Here is a 23370-nt window from a genome sequence, read left to right as displayed (position 1 = left end):
AAGTTCCAGGGGCCGAATACTTTTGCAAGGCACTATATGTAGGTAAATCCTGTGTCTTTAATGCCGTTTCTGTTCTGGATTCATTACTGCTGCTTACATGCTGTGTTTTTCTCTTGAATTCATCCACCAGTTTGCCTTTAACATACTCTAGTGTCAGCTCATCATCTGACCATGCATCTAATACAGTCACGAGTGTTATGAATGGGTCACCAAGGAGGAGAGCAAGCCCAAGCTAAGCCACAGAAAAACAGTAACTAAGCAGATTGCAGACCCCTGATCCTATCCACACAACTAGCAGTAGCCATGGAGCGTACCTACGATGATCCTAGACACCTTGGCACAGCCGGAGAGCTAACTAAGCCTAAAGCAAGAAAGGGGAAATCTAAACTGCCCCAGAGCAGACCCCATAGGAATAGATAGCCCCCAAACATATATTGTCGGTGAGACAAGGTGAAAACACAAACGCAGGCAGGAAAATAGACTGAGCAAATGATGGTGCCCACATTGACTAGATAGGACAGGAAAGGAAAGACGCTGTCTGCAATCACGCAAAAAACCCTGCAAAAAGTCCAACACGTCTGATGCAAAAAAACACTGAAGTCGCACGACTTCGCCCATTATATCAGCACTCTGGTATATTCTGAAAGCAGAGCAAAAAGAAGCCAATTTAAAAAGGGACAAAAACAAACTGGCACAAGCAGTAACATATGGACGGTGATTCAGCACAGCCCCAACCGGAGCTGGCTGACCCACACAAAACTGAGATAGACAAAACCAGATCAAATGCAAACAGAATAGCAAATATATACTTACCTGAACATGCAGGGACTGAGCTGGAAACATCAGACCTCAGGAGGCAGAAGAAAATCACCAGCAGGGATAGAGGGAGTCGGCTGTCTTAAATCCCAATCTGAAACCCCAGATCTCCAATCGTCGTCCTCATTATCAGGTGGCAAGCCTCTGTTAATCAGATCAGCGCCACTACCTCCATTAACCACCAGAGGGAACCCAGAAAGAGAACTCGCAACCCCTCTGTCAATCTGACCAGCTCCACTACCTTCAGTAATAACCAGAGGGAGGCCAGAAAGCGAATTCACAACACACGTGTGTCTCATAACTTTCTGGTAGACCACTTAATAGAAGTATACATATTAGTCCTTAAAACCCAAAACCAACCATGGGTACATTCCGCAATGACCAAATAACACTGAATGCCAAAGATACAAAAAAAATGGCACAAGGAATGTGAGATACAAAATATAAATAATTTTATTCCTACTGAAATTCACATACCATACAATCACATATAGATGCCTCAAAATATCAAAAAAATTGCTAGCAGCTTGGACAGAGAAACACTTCCATATCCACTATATAAACTGTAAACCAGTGCATGGAATGGCATACAATACCCATCTAATCATACATAATGCCGCTAAGAATCCATGTTGTAAAAATGGCCATAATGACAATTCATATCCTAAACATAGTGCCTGGATTTCTATACCGCGGATTAAGTCCTATCTATGTGAAGGGTACAACCATAAAAGCGCTACTGAATATAAGGTTGGCGATACCTGTGTGTGTCCAAGCTGTCACCGCGACCTAGGTGATTGTATGGTATGTGAATTTCAGAAGGAATAAAATTATTTATATTTTGTACCTCACATTCTTTGTGCCATTTTTTTGTATCTTTGGCATTCAGTGTTATTTATTTCACTTAATAGAAGTGTAGCAGCATGAAAATCTTTAATTTCTTCTCTAATTCCCCTGAGACACTCCACAATCTCTGGGGTGTTTCTTATATAGTCCTGCATATTCTGTCCATCACTTAACTTAGACTGATACAGCTTTCTCATGAAATAAAGCTTTTTGCTGAGATTTGATCTTTAATGCACTTTCTGTAACTTATCCCACATGTCTTTTGCAGTTGCACACTTGCATATATGCACAATCTGATTATCATTTACACTGAGGGAGATCGTGCTTTGTGCTTTCTGATCCTTCTCTAGCCAATCGTCTAGTAATGGATGAGGCACTTGTTCCTGAGTATATTTACACGTACCTTCTCTTATGAGCAGCATCTTGAATTTCCAGGAATGGTAGTTCTGGTTAGTGAGGCTTGGCACTGAGAACTTGACAGGATTTCTGCTACTGGACATCTTCTCTGTTGCTCTCTGCTGCTTTTACTTTGGGCTACTGTTGTGTTACTCTGGGGTTCTGTGTCACTCTGGGCCCATAACCTGTTGGCAGCAGATTACTCATGACACTCTCCAAGCGTGTGACAGCAGAGCTTCTTTATTCAGGAACAATATATAAGTTTAATAGATCAGGAATAAATCATTTGCATGTCTCTTATCTGTGCAGCATCTACAGCAGGCTGCTTCTCTCATACACAGACAGGAAAAACAGGAAATACAGTCACATGCTCTCCCTGTGTGAGCCTCTGGGAATTTTTTCTTACTTTATAAACAGCATACAAATCTAGCAACTAAACACTCATAGATAGGAATGGAGTTGTTGCACCAAACATATTCCAACATATATACTTTATGATGGAAGAGAGTTCTGATAGATTCTGAAATTTTGCCAATTAAATTGTGTTGAGCGTGCAAGAGACACCACTATCAATTTTAGGTACTCCCATATAAAGACGTGGACAGTAATTTTCTATAGTTTGTTTTTTAAAGTGAATCTATCAGCAGTATTTTGCTGACTTTGCTACCTCATCTAAGCATCTAAGAGCAGCATGAGTTAGGTATATAAACCATGAAGACAACAATGTATCACTTAGTTTACTTGGAACAACGGTTTTGACATAACAAAGTTTTTAGATTTAGCAATTCTAATGGTTTTTCTTACTTTAACTGAAGGGTACCAACAATTTTGTCAACTTCTGTATTATGAATTAAATTAAAATACTTACTAGATAAACAATTTGATGCTAATTAAATTTGTGTCAAAGATTTTGGAATTCACTGAACCTGATGAATACAAAGAATTTGAGATTAGTTTTGCGTGAATTACATAAAATAGCCACCATTTTACACATTAAAGTAGATTGTATTACCCAGAGATTACACATGACCCCGGGAGTGGCTGGGCAGGCTTACACATAAAACCTTGCAGCTGTCACATGACATGCTGTAGTACAGCCAATCAGAAGGGACTATCAGAGCCTGAATAAAAGCAAAAGGAAGAAATACAGCAGCCATTTTGTGGCAAATCTGGATTGAGAAAAGGTCACAGTTTAGAAATAAGAGAGAAAGTCATAAAATACTGAATAATTTGTACAGATGATATGTGTGACAGCATAGCAGTGAAGATTAGTGTCTGAAGAAAATAGACTAAAACAGAGATTGAATAATAGGGTACATAGATAAGAGAGCTAGCAGCTGTTCCTAATAGCATACCGTATTTATTTTCTAAAACACTGCGCCTTGTACCAATTACATTCTTTATGATGCTTGATCTCCGCATGGGGCCCCCTCTTATGTTTCTTAGTCTACCTTCTAACCTATTCCTCGTCTTATTCATCTTTCCAAGGTTCATATAGTTCTATCTGTTATGTAAGGTTTTTCCTTCAGTCCCCTTTACCAGTCTTACCCTGTCCATAGGACTTTCTTTTTAAAGATTGTGTGGTCAGGGAGAAGAGCTCTATCATGGTTTCTTGTTGGACATTCTTTTCCTAGATTTGGTCATTTATAGTTCAATTGACCGCATTGACCACATTTGCTAATTGTCATTATGTTGTGTGTTATCTTGTTTGCTGTGTGTTAAAAACGTTCTCAATAAAATCTTGAATTTGAAAATACCAAAAAAAGAGCTTGCAGCTGCCAGCCATTGCACGCTTGATCAATGTGGTTTTCATTCTGATGCATTTCAATTACACATTTTTTTCATTCTTACAAAAGCAAGTTCAATGTCAGCAACAGTAGAGGTGTCCTTTACACATATGCCAGCCTCAACACTCAGATGATTTGTTGAAAAGCAATAAGCTATGTGAATAAGAATAGCTATGGCCTGCACTGCAGATGACCAACTTTAGAAGTGCTCAACGATATGAGACTTTAGCTTCCATTCTGGTATCACAGAACTGTAGTAAATAGAGATGGTTGGTCTGATTTCTTTGCCAATGAACAAGAATCTTCATATAGGAGACTTGGAGGCGACAGTCACATGTAATTGAGCTTTGATGCCACTGTGAGACTTGTCCTTTGGTCAGCTGTGTTCATGTCAGTGGAAATGTGGTGCCACTGATCACTAGTAGAAAGGTGTCTAGTGCACTCTACTCTATTGCTGACATAGACGTAGAATTGTTTTAGTTGGTTGTATATGTAACCAAGCATAACTCTACTATATGTGTAGAATATAAATGAATCAATAGCGATGTCCATTTTGTCCTTTGTAACTTCAACATTCTCCACTGCCAGTACAGCAGCAAAAAATTCAAGCCTTGGTACAGAGTGAGTGGGTTTTGGGGTTGGTTTGGCCTTACCCAGTACAAATCTACAATGTACGGGTACCTTGTTGTTGGCTTCTGAGGTCTTCTGATAGGCTACTGCAGCTATAGCCTCTGTAGATGCATCCTAGAATATATGGACCTCCTTTCTGATAGCAGCTGAAAAGGAATATCTACGTGGGACTTGAGACCTTCATAGACTTCTTCCATGTCTCCCACGCGTGTTGTTTCTGTAGCAGAGTGTCACAATCTTTGTTCTCAGTGGTAAACTATCTCAGCAGTATCTTGACTTGAATGTTAATGGGTGCTATAAGCCCAAGAGGATTCTAGATGCTGTTTACAACAGATAAGACTCCTTGCTTGGTGAAGGGTTTGTCTCTAGCTGAAAACTGGAATTGCAATGTGTCCTGTTTAATTCCCCAAGGCAGACCAAGGCTGCATTGCATACGAGGAACATCAGAACTCAGATTGAGGTTCTTTCATTCAGTAATGATGTGGGCATGGTTGAAATTAAGTGATGTGACCATTTGGCAAGATATGAGTCTTAAATGAGGAAATTAGGTAGAACTCTTCATCTTTTCTATGCAGACATTGCCTATGATAACCCAGCCAAGATCAAAGTGTTGGGCAAATGGAGCATTATGTAGTTCATTGATTTGCTACCTTGTGAAGCTGGAGAATGTCTCAACCAAGCAGAATCAGGATATCTGCATTGTTGTGCAAGGGTTGGTATGTTGTTAGCTGTAGTCTTTAGATGAGGGTGATGAAGAGCGGCCTCTGGCATTTGGATTTCCTCTCTGATGGAAGGTATTTGGTTGCACTCGACAAGAGAGAGTAAGGGTATCTTCACATTGTTCTCAAGAAAAGCTACTATAAGTCCAATGGCTCTTCCCCCAGATACTTCTGTAACATCACAACATATGCCCAAAGTGTAGAGGTAAGCATTTCCCTTTAAATTGAACAGATCAAAGAGTTCTGACCTTGCAAGTGATCAGTTGCTCTGATCGTCCAGGATTACGTACACTTTTGTGGTTTTCTCTGGTTGACCCTTGGGGTGCAACTTAACCAAGCATATCTTCACACACAATTATTCCCAGAAGCCTTCTCCTCAGACTTCTGTGAATGAAGACGATACTGTGGTAGGATTCACTGCATGATCTGCACCTTCCCCACCATGCCTTGCAGTGAGAGAAGACGTAAGCGGTGTACGTGATCCTAACTGTCACACTTCTAACACTTATTAGTCATTTTACAGTCTTTAGAAAAGTGTTCAGTGGAAGCACAACATCTGTAACAAACCCCATACTTCTTTAGAAGCTCCTTGTGTTCAAGTAGAGGTTTCTTTCTGAAGCCGATACACTTTTTTAGGGGATGTTGCCTCCTATGAATGGAACACAGTCAATTAGGGTTTTCAACCTTTTCACTTTTGCTTCTCTTGTCTGGAGCTGATGTAGGTGTGGGAAGAATATCAGTTTTTTTCACTGACGCTGATACTCTATGGTTTCTCTTATTAGAACATGGGTTCTCATATTCAGGAAGAGATAAATCAGGGCCGCTGGGTTTTCCAAAGAAAAAGCTTGAATCGGTCTTACATTTTGCAATATTTTTTACAAACTCACAGAAGTAGGAAAATGGATGAAAAGAGAATTGATTTTCTCTTTGATATCTTAACACAAGTGTGGTCCATTTTTATTCAATACAGTACAGCAGCTTAGAAACTATTGGGTTTACTCTGCGAGCTGTGTCCAGGAAGCTGAGGCCAGGAAGGTTGATGCGAGTCTGCCTTGGCCACCTGAAGCTCTAATAGGAGGTCACTGAGCTCTTGGAATTTTGAACTGTTCTTAATGGATATTTTTGGAAAATCCTGTAGTTGCTTGAACGGTGCATTTTCTATGGCCTCAGGACTGCCAAAGCTTTGTTCTAGTCTTTTCCATTCAGTCATCAGACCAGCTATTGGATTAATGATGTGAACACATCTGAGTGTCTTGACTAGAGATAAGTGAACATGTTCGGAAAACGTTTGCCAATCTCAAATTTGTCACAAACGTAGCACATTCGGAGTCGTGTTAGCTTTCACGAGCATTTTTACTCAAAGTCGGAAAAAGTCGGTCACAGTTCAGTAAATCATTGCATTTCCACTAATGCTTTTGTATGACTTTGGTTAGGAAAGTGGTGCTGTTATGATGAGCGGGGGGACACATTTGATGAGGGGAGGGGTGTGGAAGGGTTAAAGAAGCGTCTGAAGAGATTACAGGAGCGGCGCAACCTTTTTTTTTCTCTTAACTTTATGTGTGTTGATTCCAGCAACCAATCAGGGCGCAGAAACCATCCACAATGTCATCACACAAGGTCTTCTGTGATTGGTTGCCAAAGTCACATGTCCTTGGCCATATAAAAATCGGACATCTTGTTTTGCTAACGCCATTTGCTTAGTGTCACAGTGCAGAGAGGTCACTCCTGCGCTAGAGCTAGTGCTGCTAAAAATGAGCTTGCCAGTGAAATAGATAGGATCCTGTCCTGTGTGAAATTGATCTTCCAGCATCAAAGAAGATTGTGCAAATACTGTGTGACAGTCCCCAGGAGCCCCATTTGCTACTCCAAATCATTTGTCCTAACACTGTGTTTCAATGGCAAATCAGAAGGACCAATTTCCATATAAAATTGTTAGGCCTAATATATTGATGCAGCCACGAGGCCCAATTAGTTACTCCAAATCCTTTGTGCTAAAACTGAGTTTCAGTGCCAAATCAGAAGGACCAATTTCCACAAAGAAATCATTGAGCCTAATATAGTGGTGCAGCCACGAGGCCCAGTTAGGTACTCCAAATCATTTGTGCTAAAACTGTTTTTCAGTGACAAATTAGAAGGCAAGATTTCCACTTAAAAATTGTTAGGCCTAATATAGTGTTGCAGCCACGAGGCCCAATTAGCTACTCCAAATCCTTTGTGCTAAAACTGAGTTTCAGTGGCAAATCAGGAGTCGAGATTTCAACTGTTGTTCAGGCACACAACTTCTGCCACATGCTGAACTGGAGCTATGTGGTTGTCCGAAATGTGATGATTTGGCCACATATTGGCTTGCATGTGGGCGTCTGTGTATATGTTTGTTGAGGTGCAGGGGCCAAGTACAGTCTGGTGCATGAGGGAGGCTTTTAGAGTTGAAAAGTTATTTCAGCAACTGTACCTCTAGAAATCCAAGATGCATGTATTGCAGTCCCATTTTTTACCACCAAGGCATTTCCCTTTTCATTGTGTGGCATAATATGTTTGTAAAGTCTGAACTTGCAGCAAGTATTGTCAAGCAAAGCCTGGGCACTATCAAGTGGGACAAAACCCGATACAGAAACAGCAGACAAAACCAGAGGGGAAGCCAGAGTCAGACAGGAGGAGGCCAGTCATAAGCGAAGCCAGACAAGCCGGGTTCAGAAATAGGAGGGACAAAAGGTAAGACAAATTCGAGACAAAAGCTGAGTCAATGATGGGAGCAGCATAAGAAAAGTCAAACGTAACTGAGCTCAATATTTTGCAATTACTAGCATAATGCCTGGAGTTTACATAGAATGTGATGCTGCCCCATTAGCCACAGCTGGTTATGTGGGGAAGGTGACCGGACGAACGGACTTGTCAGAAGGAAGGAGGGACAGTTTGTGCACTTTAGACAGATGTTAGTAATGACAGAAGGGAAACAGCTGGAAAAAAGTGTAGAATGAGTGCAGTACCTTGGTTTGACCACAAGATGGCAGGGGGGAGTGTGAGTACAGGACTTGACAGCAGCTTATGGCTCTAGAAACCGTTAGTCATGGGGGGCGGGGTAACAGGGACCCGGGAAAGTGATAAATAGGACAGGAGGGTTCCAGAAAGTTCCAGTCCCGGGAGGAGCTCAGTAGGAGAGGAGTCAGTGAAGGAGTATGAACAGTGTGGGGAACTCAACTAGGGGACTGAGGAGAAAAGAAGTCAGGGGGGTGGCCCCGACACGAAGAACCGCAGAACAGACGAGGCCCCGGGGGGTACCAAATTGACGATGACCTCTGAACGGTGAAGTGCTGGCGGTAGATAGGCCTAGCGCAGCCCCAGTGAAAGAGCCGCGAGGAACATCACTGCGACAGACGAAAGGTGTAGGTACCCGGGCCTGAATACGGAGAGCTGTGGAAGTGCTGCGGTGTATTGCTGAGGTCGTCAGGAGGACGGCCAATAAACTCAGACCTGTTGTACCCAAAATCTGCCTCCATCTCGTGTCTGTGACATCTGTTCGCGGTAAACAGGGGACCACCCCCCAAGCTGGGCCACCTTACTACAGCTACACTTATTGAACTGATTTACAACACACTAATCTCTGATGGACAACATCTATGCCACCCTGCCTCACAAAATATACTGTTCATGATGTCTCCTCCAGTACCAGCAAGAAGGTGGATTGGCGTGCATTTAGTGCATGGTGAAGTGGGGTGTGTAACCCCGGACGACTAGTGATAGTAATTCACTGCACACTTCTTTGGGTATGCAAAAGAGTTTTATTTCACATGCAGAAAATAAACGTATGCATAGACATGACGGGTGCAGGGATATGAGACATAAATCGTTAATGTTTTTACCCTTCCTGGGTCTTATTCATAATGTTGCTGTGAAAAAAAAACACTGCATAAATGTCAATATACATATATGCACTACAGTTGTGGCCAAAAGTATTGACACCCCTGCAATTTTGTCAGATAATACTCAGTTTCTTCCTGAAAATGATTGCAAACACAAATTCTTTGGCATTATTATCTTCATTTAATTTGTCTTAAAGAAAAAACACAAAAGAGAATGAAGCAAAAAGCAAAACATTGATCATTTCACACAAAACTCCAAAAATGGGCCAAACAAAAGTATTGGCACCCTCAGCCTAATACTTGGTTGCACAACCTTTAGCCAAAATAACTGCAACCAACCGCTTCTGGTAACCATCAATGAGTTTCTTACAATGCTCTGCTGGAATTTTAGACCATTCTTCTTTGGCAAACTGCTCCAGGTCCCTGATATTTGAAGGGTGCTTTCTCCAAACTGCCATTTTTAGATCTCTCCACAGGTGTTCTATGGAATTCAGGTCTGGACTCATTGCTGGCCACCTTAGAAGTCTCCAGTGCTTTCTCTCAAACCATTTTCTAGTGCTTTTTGAAGTGTGTTTTGGGTCATTGTCCTGCTGGAAGACCCATGACCTCTGAGGGAGACCCAGCTTTCTCACACTGGGCCCTACGTTATGCTGCAAAATTTGTTGGTAGTCTTCAGACTTCAATAGCCATGCACACGGTCATGCAGTCCAGTGCCAGAGGCAGCAAAGCAACCCCAAAACATCAGGGAACCTCCGCCATGTTTGACTGTAGGGACCGTGTTTTTTTCTTTGAATGCTTCTTTTTTTCTCCTGTAAACTCTATGTTGATGCCTTTGCCCAAAAAGCTCTACTTTTGTCTCATCTGACCAGAGAACATTCTTCCAAAACGTTTTAGGCTTTTTTAGGTAAGTTTTGGCAAACTCCAGCCTGGCTTTTTTATGTCTCGGGATAAGAAGTGGGGTCTTCCTGGGTCTCCTACTATACAGTCCCTTTTCATTCAGAAGCCTACGGATAGTACGAGTTGACACTGTTGTACCCTCGGACTGCAGAGCAGCTTGAACTTGTTTGGATTTTAGTCGAGGTTCTTTATCCAACATCCGCACAATCTTGCGTTGAAATCTCCAGTCAATTTTTCTTTTCCGTCCACATCTAGGGAGGTTAGCCACAGTGCCATGGGCTTTAAACTTCTTGATGACACTGCGCACGGTAGACACAGGAACATTCAGGTCTTTTGAGATGGACTTGTAGCCTTGAGATTGCTCATGCTTCCTCACAATTTGGTTTCTCAAGTCCTTAGACAGTTCTTTGGTCTTTCTTTTCTCCATGCTCAATGTGGTACACACAAGGACACAGGACAGAGGTTGAGTCAACTTTAATCCATGTCAACTGGCTGCAAGTATGATTTAGTTATTGCCAACACCTGTTAGGTGCCACAGGTAAGTTACAGGTGCTGTTAATTACACAAATTAGAGAAGCATCACATGATTTTTCGAACAGTGCCAATACTTTTGTCCACCCTCTTTTTTATGTTTGGTGTGGAATTATATCCAATTTGGCTTTAGGACAATTCTTTTTGTGTTTTTTCATTTAAGACAAATTAAATGAAGATAATAATGCCAAAAAATTTGTGTTTGCAATCATTTTCAGGAAGAAACTGAGTATTATCTGACAAAATTGCAGGGATGTCAATACTTTTGGCCACAACTGTATATACAATATAAGCCATGCATCGATCATGAGTTACAAAAAGACCGTTAATACAAGTTTCAACCTGAGTAGCATATGGGACAAGCATTCTTAAGGTAGGTATTGATGGCAGGTAAGGTTAGGTAAATATTTTAGCAGCAGGGTGTAATACTGGTGTAGTGCCAGTAAAATAGTTCAGGTATTCCAGTACCTGTACCACCCACAGAGTGATTACAAATATCAAAAGTCTAACCATCACCTCCAAATAGAATAAGACAAGTGTGAACAGGTGCAAACCATCACGACTTTTCAATATAACTAAGAAAATATAGCTGCACTCTGAAATGCTATAGCCACACCTTGTCCTCAACCCCAAAAATTTGGTCCACCAATATGTCTCTTATTAGCAGAAAAGGTCTGTTTACTCTGCACTTTTCTCAAGTTCTTTCTGGCTTCAAATCATATAATCTTTAATATATCCACAGGTTTTTTCAGCCTCTGGAGGAATGATTGTGGAGGGTAAAAAAGAACCAAATCGAGAATGATTAAAAAAAATTACAGAAAAAACTAAAACATTTTCATAGATTTTTGATATTTATTATTAATAGCAAACTTAGTTAAGGGAAGATATTCTACCCAGTCAAACTGATGATCATAGACCTACCATGATCTGTCTTATTATTGGTCTCTGGGTGGTGGGCAGAAGAAAAAGACAATTCTATATTGACCTTACACAGTGGAGCGTATATTCTTTGTAGCTTCCAACCATGGTAGACCACCAAAAATGTATGTCTATAAGTCGAACTGTACTATTAATCCTATGGGTGTCCTGTAAAAATTGAATCAAGGAAGTCTTGTAGAAGTCGCAGCCGCAGCTGAGGAGTAACAAACAACTTTTATGTAGAAGTGGAACTCTACCTTGAATATGCCGGAGAGACTGTGAGCAGCAGCAGGCATTAGTGAAGATTCAGCTGCAGCACGCACGGGTGAGTTGCTCTGCAGAACAACACCACTTCACCACCAAGTGGGCCTCCATGCAGGACGTGTGTGCCATGCTGCACTGCATCGAGTACTCCACCAACAACGCCAGGGCTGATGACACCATCATGTGCGTTATTATCCCACTTCTATACCTTCTTGAAAAAATGCTTCAGGCGCGGATGGGATGATGGATGAGGTGGTGGCACAGGAGGAAGAGGATAAAGGACGGGGAACATTCACACCATTATCAGACTAGTCGTCCACACATGGCTCAGAGGGGATCACTGGAGCATGGCTGGGGGGATACAGAGATCCTAGATGATACACCTCCCACCGAGGACAGTGTGTCGTTGCCTCTGGGCAGCCTGGCACACATGAGCCAATACATGCTGCTGTGCATGCGCAATGACCACGGAGTTTCCTGGATTGTTACTAATGCTAATTACTGGGTTGCCAACCTGCTGGATCCCCACTACAAGGACAATGTTCTACCCCTATTTCTGTAACTGGAGCGGGTTCAGAAAATGTGGGAATACAGGTGCACGCTGGTGGATGCACTACTGACTGCGTACCCACCAGACAGCAGGGGCTCAGTGAAAGAACAAAGCAGAGGAGGAGGAAGTCACCAATGCAGCTGGGACATCGTCACCAGGTCAGAAGGAAGGGTTAGTATGGGCAAAATGTGGAAAACCTTCCTCAGCATGCCACAACATCCTGGATCGCTAACTGATATGGTCTATATTAGCAGAAGTCAGCATTTCAACAACATGGTTGAGTGATGGATTTGCCCCATTTAACTTCTGGGTCTACAAATTGGACACTTGGCTTGAACTTGCCCTTTACACCTTAGAGGTGCTGGTCTGCCCTGCAGCAAGTGTGTTGTCAAAATGTGTTTAGCGTGGCAGGAGGGTGTGATCACAGACATGTACAATCGACCATCCACAACCAATGTGGGCAAGCTCACATTCATTAAAATGAGCCAGGAGTGGATCCTACAGGACTTGCCCGTACCTTTGGCTTTCTAAAGAACTATACCAGCCCACCCAGCCATTCTTATACTCCACCAAAGTTTGTTTGTTCTATTTACCATTCCCAATGTTTCGGGGCCTCCTGAAATAATAAAAAAAATCACAAAAACAGTGTTGGCTATCTCCGCCTCTTTCACCTACTCTGCCACGTCCACCTCCACCTCCTCCACTTGGACCTCTGCCTCCTGGTTCAAGATTGTTTGTTTGTTTGTTCCTTTTTTTAATTCTATGTTATTTTAAGCCATTTCCAAAAAAAAAAAAAAAAAAACAGAGCTGGCTACCTCTTCCTCGGCATCTTCCACCTTCACTGCCACATCCACCTCCTCCTCCACGTGGACTTCCGCTTTCTTTTTCAAGATTGTTGCTTTTTTTATTATTTATTTTTATTTTATGTTATTCTAAGTCATTTCCATTAAAAAAAACACAAAAACAATGTTGGCTTCCTCCTCATTTGCCTCTTATTTTTTCTTATTCTGTTATTTTAAGTCATTTCCCTAAAAGCCCCCACAAAAACAGTGCTGGCTACCTCCTCCTCCACATCTTACACCTACACAGCCACCTCCACCTCTTCCTCTACGTGGACCTCAGTCTTCTGGATCAAGATTGTTGCTTTTCATTATTTTTTATTTTAAGTTATTTTAAGTCATTTCCAGAAAAAAAACAAAGCAAAACAAACCACAAAAACAATGTGGGCAACCTCCTCCTCCTCCTCCTCCTCCTCTTCCACCTACACCGCCACGTCCACCTCCACTTGGACCTCCGCATCCTGGTTCAAGATTATTATTAATTTTATTTTTTTTATTCTTTGTTATTTTATGTCATTTCCCTATCCACATTTATTTGCAGGGCAATTGTCCTGCTCCTACCTCAATTATGCTTCCTTTTGCAGTCCACTAGCCCTTACTTTGACTATTTCACAGCCATTTTACAGCTCTGAAGTTCGGGTCCCCATTGACTTCTATTGGGTTTGGGTTCGGGGTTAATTTCGGGTCAAGTTTTGATGCCCAAACTGAGCTTTGGACAGCAGAGCCCGACGAACCCAAACAGCTACGAGTCTGCTCATCTATACGGAGTCACATTAGCGTATCACATTGGATGCGACACCATCAGATGTAATATGCTAATGATACTCAGCTGCTGCTCTGCTGCGAGTAGGAGCCAAGTATCAGTGCTCTGTGCTCCTATTCTCTCACATGAGACTATTGCAGCACAACTGCGAAGAAGACTGAGAAATTAGTTTCTCCATCTACTCCATTGCTGGCATCTGAGGGAAATGCACTGCACTCGGGTGACATCTGAGTGCAGTGCGATGTTTCACATGCACCCATGGATTTATATGGGTACATGCAATTCGAATTTCACATGAAATCATAGCATGCTGTGTTTTTTCCATCCAATCGCGATCAGAAAAAAATTGAGAACACAAGCATAGGATTAAATTGGTACGCATTTAATCCAAATTTAATTGTGAGTGGGAGCGAGCTCAAAAACTTATGTGTAGTTAGATATTTAGATCAATATCTAATGTCTTGTTTAATATTCAGAAACACATGTAGTGTCCACTTCGATATGCAGACAATATTAGCAGCAAACTTAGTATGCAGACCACATCTAAGAACTTTATGAAAATTCAGACCACATCTGGTGTCCAGTAAAAAAAGTACTCATATAGTGTCACATAGGCGATCAGAGGAATATTTAAGTATATATTGAAAGGCCAGTTAAATATAATAACCTTCCCTTCTTGCCAACTGTAAAGGTTAGGTAAGAGTGACACCAAATATGATCCAACGTGTTGCATTTATCAATGAATCTGCCAGTCATGCTGAAAGATCACTGCATGAAGAAAATAAAGTATTGCAGAAAAACAAGAAATATGTTCAGAATGCACAACTTATACTCTTGTACACGTTTACCCAGCATGCTGGAATAAGTTGTGTGAATTTCTAGCATTAGTGTTTAACCCCTTAATGACCGCCGATACACGTTTTAATGGCGGCAGTTAAGGGTACTTTTTCCTCAGCGCCTCTTTTTAACAGCGCTGAGAAATAAGGTTATATTGCCCCCCAGAGTGAGAAAATCTCTGGGGTCTCAGCTGCATGATTCGGGTCGGTTTATACTGTCCCCAGTGTTGCAATCACTGTTATTCACAGAATAACCCTATCACAGTGATCAAAATAAAAAAAGTAAATCAAACCCCTCTTTATCACCCCCCATAGGTAAAAATAATTAAAAAAAAGGTATTTATTTCCATTTTTCCATTAGGGTTAGGGTTGAGGTTATAGCTACGGATAGGGATGGGGCTAAAGTTGAGATCAGAGCTATGGTTAGGGTTGGGGTTAGAGCTACGGTAAGGGTTGGGCTAGGGTTAGTGTTGGGCTAGGGTTGTGTTGGGGTTACGGTTGTGGTGTTGGGGTTATGGTTGTGGTATGGGGATTATGGTTGTGGTGTTGGGTTACGGTTGTGGTGTTGGAGTTAGGATTGTGTTGGGGTTAGTTGTGTTGGAGTTATGATTGTGTTGGTGTTATGGTTGTTTTGGGGTTACGGTTGGGATTTGGGGGTTAGGGTGGTGTTGGAATTGAGGTTAGGGTTGTGATTAGGGTTAGATAAGGGATTAGGGTCAGGGGTAAGGCTGTGTTAGGGTTGGACTTAGAATTGGGGGGTTTCCACTGTCTAGGTACCTCAGGGGGTCTCCAAACGCGACATGGCACCCGCCATTGATTCCAGCCAATGGTGGGTTCAAACAGTCAAGGGGTGCTTCCTCCCTTCTGAGCTCTGCCATGTACCTAAACAGTGGCTTTCCCCCACATACAGAGTGTCGGTGTACTCAGGAGAAATTGCAAATTTTGTGGTTCATTTTCTCTTGTGAAAATAAAAACGCTTGGTTCTAAAGTAATTTTTTTGTGACAAAAGTAAAATGTTCATTTTTTTCATATTCCAAAAATTCCTATGAAGCACCTAAAGGGTTAATAAACTTCTTGAATGTGGTTTTCAGCACCTTGAGGGGTGCAGTTTTTAGAATGGTGCCACTTTTGGGTATTTTCTGTCATATTGACCCCCCAAACTCACTTCAAATGTGAGGTGGTCCCTAAAAAAATGGTTTTGTAAATTTTGTTGGAAAAATGAGAAATCGATGGTCAACTTTTAACCCTTATAACGTCCTAAGAAAAAAAATTATTTCCAAAATTGTGCTGATGTAAAGTAGACATGTGGGGAATGTTACTTATTAACTATTTTGTGTGATATGATACTTGGATTTAAGGGCACAAACATTAAAAGTTTGAAAATTGCAAAATTTTCTAAATTTTTGTCAATTTTCCATTTTTTTTCATAAATGAATGCAAGTCATATCGAAGAAATGTTAGCACTAACATGACGTACAATATGTCTCAAAAGAACAATCTCAGAATCAGTGGGATACGTTGAAGTGTTCCATAGCTTTAACCTCATAAAATGACAGCGGTCAGAATTGTATATATTGGCTTGTCCATTAAGTACAAAATTAGCTGTCACTAAGGGGTTAAAATTGTATGGATTATAGAATCTAATAGCTTTCAATCAGCTGATTATTACCTTCATCTTGAAAACTTGTATCACTTACATCTTTAATTTACCATACATTTGTACAGCTATAATAGATTTATTCCACCTTTTATTTCTCATATAATAATTTTTACTTTATAAAGTATAAGCTTCAATCACCGGTTCCCTAACTTCCGCTATATATGTTTGTCAAAAACCAGTAACAGTTGTTCAGTGGCTGAGCCCACTCCATTGGCAGAGGGTGCCCGCTGTTTTATATAGACTCTCTTCAGCAACCACTCGGATGAGAGATGACTCCGATGGCAGCAATTTAACCCCATAGATGCTGCTGTCGATAGCAACCAAGTGCCATTAAAAATGCAACTCATCCTGCAAAATAGCTAGACCTCATAAGGTAATGTTGACTGAAAAATAAAAAGGTAGAGTTCTTGGAAGGTTTAAACAAAAGAGCTGAAATAAGAAATTGTGTGTCTGGAAGGAGTTAATATAAGCTTTTTGTCCCTCTGCCTGATGCATTTACATGTAAATTGCCACTGTACATTTAGGATACTGGTATGAGTAACTCTGTCACATCTGTGTCAGATAATCTGAGATCATATTTGTGTCAAATAATCTGGGATTAGATTTGTGTCAGATAATCTGGGATCAGATCTGTGTCAGATAATCTGGGATCAGATCTGTGTCAGATAATCTGGGATCAGATCTGTGTCAGATAATCTGGGAGCAGATCTGTGTCAGATAATATGGGATCAGATCTGTGTCAGATAATCTGGAACGAGATCTGTGTCAGATAATCTGGGATCAGATCTGGGTCAGATAATCTGGAATCAGATCTGTGTCAGATAATCTGGAATCAGATCTGTGTCAGATAATCTGGGATCAGATCTGTGTCATATAATCTGTGATCATATTTGTGTCAGATAATCTGGGATCAGATCTGTGTCAGATAATCTAGGATCAGATCTGTGTCAGATAATCTGGGATCAAATCTGTGTCAGATAATCTGTGATCAGATCTGTGTCATATAATCTGTGATCATATTTGTGTCAGATAATCTGGGATCAGATCTGTTTCAGATAATATGGGATCAGATCTGTGTCAGGTAATCTGGAATCAGATCTGTGTCAGATAATCTGGGATCAGATCTGTGTCAGATAATCTGGGATCAGATCTGTGTCAGATAATCTGTGATCATATTTGTGTCAGATAATCTGAGATCAGATCTGTGTCAGATAATCTGAGATCAGATCTGTGTCAGATAATCTGAGATCAGATCTGTGTCAGATAATCTGAGATCAGATCTGTGTCAGATAATCTGAGATCAGATCTGTGTCAGGTAATCTGAGATCATATTTGTGTCAAATAATCTGGGATTAGATTTGTGTCAGATAATCTGGGATCAGATCTGTGTCAGATAATCTGGGATCATATTTGTGTCAGATAATCTGAGATCAGATCTGTGTCAGGTAATCTGGAATCAGATCTGTATCAGATAATCTGGGATCAGATCTGTGTCAGATAATCTGGGATCAGATCTGTGTCAGATAATCTGGGATCAGATCTGTGTCAGATAATCTGGGATCATATGTGTGTCAGATAATCTGAGATCAGATCTGTGTCAGATAATCTGGGATCAGATCTGTGTCAGATAATCTGGGATCAGATCTGTGTCAGATAATCTGGGATCAGATCTGTGTCAGGTAATCTGGAATCAGATCTGTGTCAGATAATCTGGGATCAGATCTGCATCAGATAATCTGGGATCAGATCTGTGTAAGATAATCTGTGATCATATTTGTGTCAGATAATCTGGGATCAGATCTGTGTCAGATAATCTGGGATCAGATCTGTGTCAGATAATCTGTGATCATATTTGTGTCAGATAATCTGAGATCAGATCTGTGTCAGATAATCTGGGATCAGATCTGTGTCAGATAATCTGGAATCAGATCTGTGTCAGATAATCTGTGATCATATTTGTGTCAGATAATCTGAGATCAGATCTGTGTAAAATGATAAAAATATTGGGGAGATTTTTTTAAATTATTTATTGTTTAACGACCATAGGATGCATGACATTGCTAATCGGTGAACAGTGAGTTCTACTTCTTGAAATGGGGCACATAACTACATATTCTACATTTTATGCAATTCACAAGGCATAGTGGACACATTTCTATTCCTTAGTTCACCTCATGCATGGCGCATTTTTGCACCAATATTTTGCACCAAAATAAATATTAAGAGAAATAAACTGGGCTAATTTTCAAACTTTTAATTTGATGCATAACAGCTGCCTGCATGTGCAATTGCTTAGTAAATTCACTCTATTTGTAATATTTCATTGAATCCACATCAAAGTCAAAAAGAAAAAAAAAGCTACAAGAAACAAATTAAAAAAATGATCTAAAAGTGATTAATCATGTTGCAATAAGTGTGGTCATCTGTATGGACACTCTTCCTGAAGACAAATCATTTTGTTTTGTTAAAAAGGAAAGACTGAATTTTACTTTCCAGCGTAGAAGTTATATGTATATCAATATTACTATTGAGGTTATAGCACTCTGTGTTACCGACAGATCAACTGGAGTATCCAATGTCCATGCAAGCCATTTATATGCCTTATATACATGGTAATTATGATTCTATTCCATAACTCCCTCCTGCTACTTACAGTATGGCAAACAAACCAAATGTACTATAACTATGAGAATGACTTTTTCCTGTACAGGCATGGCAGAATTTCATGTAAAATCAAGGAAGGAAAAATCATAATGAATTTTAGGTATATTCTTTTCCAATGTACGATCTTTAAACAATGATTATTGAGATTTTTATAATGGACGTGCCACACATATGGAAAGCGATCAACCGGGAAAATACTAAGTAACAGAAAACGTAAACTCTTTAAGTAGTAACTTCACACTTATCAGTATTTGGTCAGTATTTTACATCAATATTAAGTCAAAATCAGGAATGGAACATCTAAGGAAAAGCATGATAAAACACGTCGCCACTTCTGTATTTAACATCCCCTCCTGATTCTGGCTTATTAATACTGATGTAAAATACTGGCCAAATACTGAAAGTGTAAATGTGGTCTTAGGATCATTAGCATGCTGTTGTATCCCAAAACTTTGGTGTTCTGGGTCTCTCCGAACACGCTTATTGAGTAATGACGTATGGAACATATTAGTAACATATAGAGAGAGAGATACAGAGAATCATGTTGATTCCCATTCTCATATGTTGTCAGTGTTCTTGCCTGGAGATATGAATATCTTCTATCAGTCACCATGCAATGAGTCACGCAGATGAGACAAATAATACATAGAAAGTGAGAAGAATGAAATGTACATCAGATGTTGACATGCTTCCGGTTTACCTTGTTCTAGACGATAGAAAACTCGGTCCATTCCCAGGCGTGTTAGTTATTTGTGAATATTTTCAAGTGTCATTCTTGCCATTTCCCACCCAGCCAAGTAAGAATAGCTTATTTCCCGACATTTTGGCTAGTGTGTTGGTAAAGCAATAAAATGGAAGTAACTTTTATGTAGTCAGACTCCTTAATGTTAGATGTGATGAGCTGACCCATGTTCTCCGAGGCTGATTTCCATCCTATCTCAGCAGCCCTTCGCTTCAGTGTATTCCGTAGATGAGAAGCAGTTGTGCAGCCTGTCTGAAATCCTCTTCAGAAGGACATTGAAATTCACCGGCAGTGCAGACTTCGCAGGGTATTCCCACACCATACACAGCCATGCGTTCAGAAAATGTACCTCTCCCACTTTATTGATTACTGTCAGCAATCAGCTGTTTTTTATTTTTTCATTCCAATTAGCACTCATATGCCGGCGAGACTTCATGGTGATCCCCATTTGTGTCCTTCAGTCCTGTCCATAAACAAATCATTGAAGCATATAAGGCGCGTCACTTTCTATGGCTTCTATGGCTTTAAAAATTAAATTGAAAAGAACTTAAGGATTGTTGGTGCATGCAAAAGGATGCCACTCACAGTCCGCAGCCTCCGTCAGCGACTCAGCACTGCTGAACTGCAAGACACATTCAGATTCCAATTACTTAGTGCTTGTTGCTCATCCACAGGTGTATAACTATGCAGAGAATGGCGGATTTCCTGGGTCCAACACCCTTGAGAAAATGTAACATAGGCTGCTCCCTTTCATATAATTATATTACATGCTGCAGAGTAAAACAACAGGCTGTCCATTGTATCACACGATAAACCAGGATTTAAGTGTTCTTTCAAGCAAGAAGACAAGAAATTCTTACCTAATACATTGTACAGTGCGCACTACACAGACAACATTATATGTTATCATTATTATCATTCATTTATATAGCACAATTGATTCCATGGTGCTATACATGAGAAGGGGTTGCATAAAAATTACAGATATCAATCACAGTAAACAAAATTACAATGACAGACTTAAACAGAGGGGAGAAGACCCTGCCCTTGCGGGCTTACAATCTACAAGATGGTAGGGAAGGAGACAGTAGGTTGAGGGGTTGCGGCAGCTCCGGTGTTGGTGAGGCGGTAGCTCCGGTAGTGGTGAGGGGCCATGGGGTCATTGCAGGCTGTAAGCTTTCTTGAAGAGGTGGGTTTTGAGGTTCCGTCTGAAGAACCAGAATGTAGTTGATAGTCGGATGTTATGCTATTTTTGTATTATTCATAACTCTTGAATGTAAACACAATATAGTGTCTAAAGAACATACAGTTGAAACTAGAAGTTTACATACACTATATAAAAAGACACATTTGCATGTTTTTCTCAATATCTGACATGAAATCAGAATAAACCATAACAAAATCAATGTTTTGGAGTGGCCATCACAAAGCCCTGATCTCAATCCTATAGAAAATTGCTGAAATATGTTTAGTTGCTATATTTGTATGCTGTTTATAAAGTTAGAACAAAAAAAACTCCCAGAGGCTCATACATGAAGAGCATGTGACTGTATTTCCTGTTTTCCTGTGTCTGTGTATGAGAGAAGCAGCCTGCTGTAGATGCTGCACAGATAAAGACATACAAATGATTTATTCCTGGTCTATTAAGCTTATCATATATTGTTCCTGTTTATTCCTGAATAAAGAAGCTCTGCTGTCACACCCTTGGAGAGTATCCTGAATAATCCGCTACCAACACGTTATGAGCCCAGAGTGACACAGAACCCCAGAGTAACACAGTAACAGAAGCCCAAAGCAAAAGCAGCACAGAGCAACAGAGATGTCCACTAGCAGCAATCTTGTCAAGTTCACAGTGCTAAGCCTCACTAACCAGAACTAGCAGTCCTGGAAATTCAAGGTGAAGATGCTGCTCATAAGAGGAGGTACATGGAAATATACTCAGGAACAAGTGCCTCATCCATTACCAGATGATTGGCTAGAGAAGGATCAGAAAGTACAAAGCACAATCTCCCTCAGTGTAGATGATAATCAGATTGTGCATATATGTAAGTGTGCAACTGCAAAGGACATGTGGGATGAGTTACAGAAAGTGCATGAAAGATCAAATCTCAGCAATAAGCTTTATCTCATGAGAAAGCTGTATCAGTCTAAGCTAAGTGATGGACAGAATATGCAGGACTATATAGTAAACACCCTAGAGATTGTGGAGAATCTCAGGGGTATTGGAGAAGAAATTAAAGATTTTCATGCTGCTGCACTTCTATTAAGCGGTGTTCTAGAAAGTTATGACACACTCGTGACTGTACTAGATGCACAGCCAGATGATGAGCTGACACTCGAGTATGTTAAAGGCAAACTTGTGGATGAATTCAAGAGAAAGATACAGCATGTAAGCAGCAGTAATGAATACAGAGCAGAAACAGCATTAAAGACACAGGATTTCCCTAAATATAAGAGCAATCTAAGAGAAACTTGTGAATGTTTTGTCTGTACAAAGCCCAGCCACCTTAAAGCAAACTGCAGAATTTGGAAAGCAAGAATGAGTCAGCATAAAAAGCAGAACAGTCATCAAAAGGTTAGAACAGCTGTAAAGGAAAATTCTGCATATGTAGAAGCTGCATTTAATGCCAGTACAGGCCCATCTGCAAAGCATATATGGTTTATAGATTCTGGTGCAAGCAGCCATATGACATATAACAAGGATTTATTCACTGACCTTAATGAAAGCAAGTCAGAAAAGATTATCTTAGCTAATGGTCACTATTAGAGTTGAGCGAAACGGGTCGAAAAAATTCAAAAGTCGCCGACTTTTGGCAATGTCGGGTTTCATGAAACGAAACCCGACCCTAGGATGAGGTCGGCCACGAGGTCGGCGACTTACGCGCCAAAGTCGCGTTTCAAAAGTTTGTTTTGCGCTCTTTTTCAGCCAATCAGGATCCACGGACACTGTGGGCAACGTGATGACATAGGCACGGGTCACCACCATCTTTCAGAAGGGCATGCAAGTGATTGGCTTGCTTTGGTGGGCGTCACAGGGGGTATAAAAGGGCGTGCACGCCGACCGCCATCTTACTTCTGCCGATCTTAGTATAGGGAGAGGTTGCTGCTGATTCTGTAGGGAGAGCGTTAGGCAGGGAAGAAGACAAAAAAACTGCTTCTGCTGCTAGCGATTTGGCCTGCACAACACACAAGTCACTGTGTGTGCAGTGCAAGGGGAGGCTATATTGTGGTGTATCAGTGGTGTTGGTTGTTGGGCTGCCTTTTAAGGCTTCCTGACACGCTGGCATTGCTGTTTACCCACTGCTCCGCAAACTGCTTTTTTAAAAGCAATCCAATCTCCCTTATCCTCTCGTAACTTTGGTCACAGGCAGCTGTGCCATCAAGCGTGTCACATAGCGCTCAGATATCAGTGGGCCGCACACAATCCACAAGTGTCCAGTGTCCAAAAGTGTACGCAGAGATTCAAAATCTCCATTATCCTCTCGTCACTTTGGTCACAGGCAGCTGTGCCATCGAGCGTGTCACATAGCGCTCAGATATCAGTGGGCCGCACACAATCCACAAGTGTCCAGTGTCCAAAAGTGTGCGCAGAGATTCAAAATCTCCATTATCCTCTCGTCACTTTGGTCACAGGCAGCTGTGCCATCGAGCG

General features: G+C 40.9%; 1 protein-coding gene across 1 annotated transcript in view; it reads right to left on the bottom strand.

Moving 5' to 3' along the window:
* Positions 1-20316, bottom strand: part of CTXN3 (cortexin 3) — a 47826-nt gene extending 27510 nt beyond the window's left edge. Inside the window, exon 1 of the mRNA XM_073577468.1 lies at positions 19677-20316. Within this exon, the coding sequence (XP_073433569.1) occupies positions 19677-19707 (31 nt within the window). The 5' untranslated portion in view covers positions 19708-20316. The remainder of the gene's footprint in view (positions 1-19676) is intronic.
* Between the last annotated feature and the right edge of the window lie 3054 nt (positions 20317-23370).

Source organism: Dendrobates tinctorius, unplaced genomic scaffold, assembly GCF_039654945.1.
Source record: "Dendrobates tinctorius isolate UK_male_01 unplaced genomic scaffold, ASM3965494v1 ptg000003l, whole genome shotgun sequence".
Lineage (NCBI taxonomy): Eukaryota > Metazoa > Chordata > Amphibia > Anura > Dendrobatidae > Dendrobates > Dendrobates tinctorius.
The sequence above is the reverse complement of the archived record's forward strand: the minus strand, read 5'-3'. Positions and strand labels throughout refer to the sequence as shown.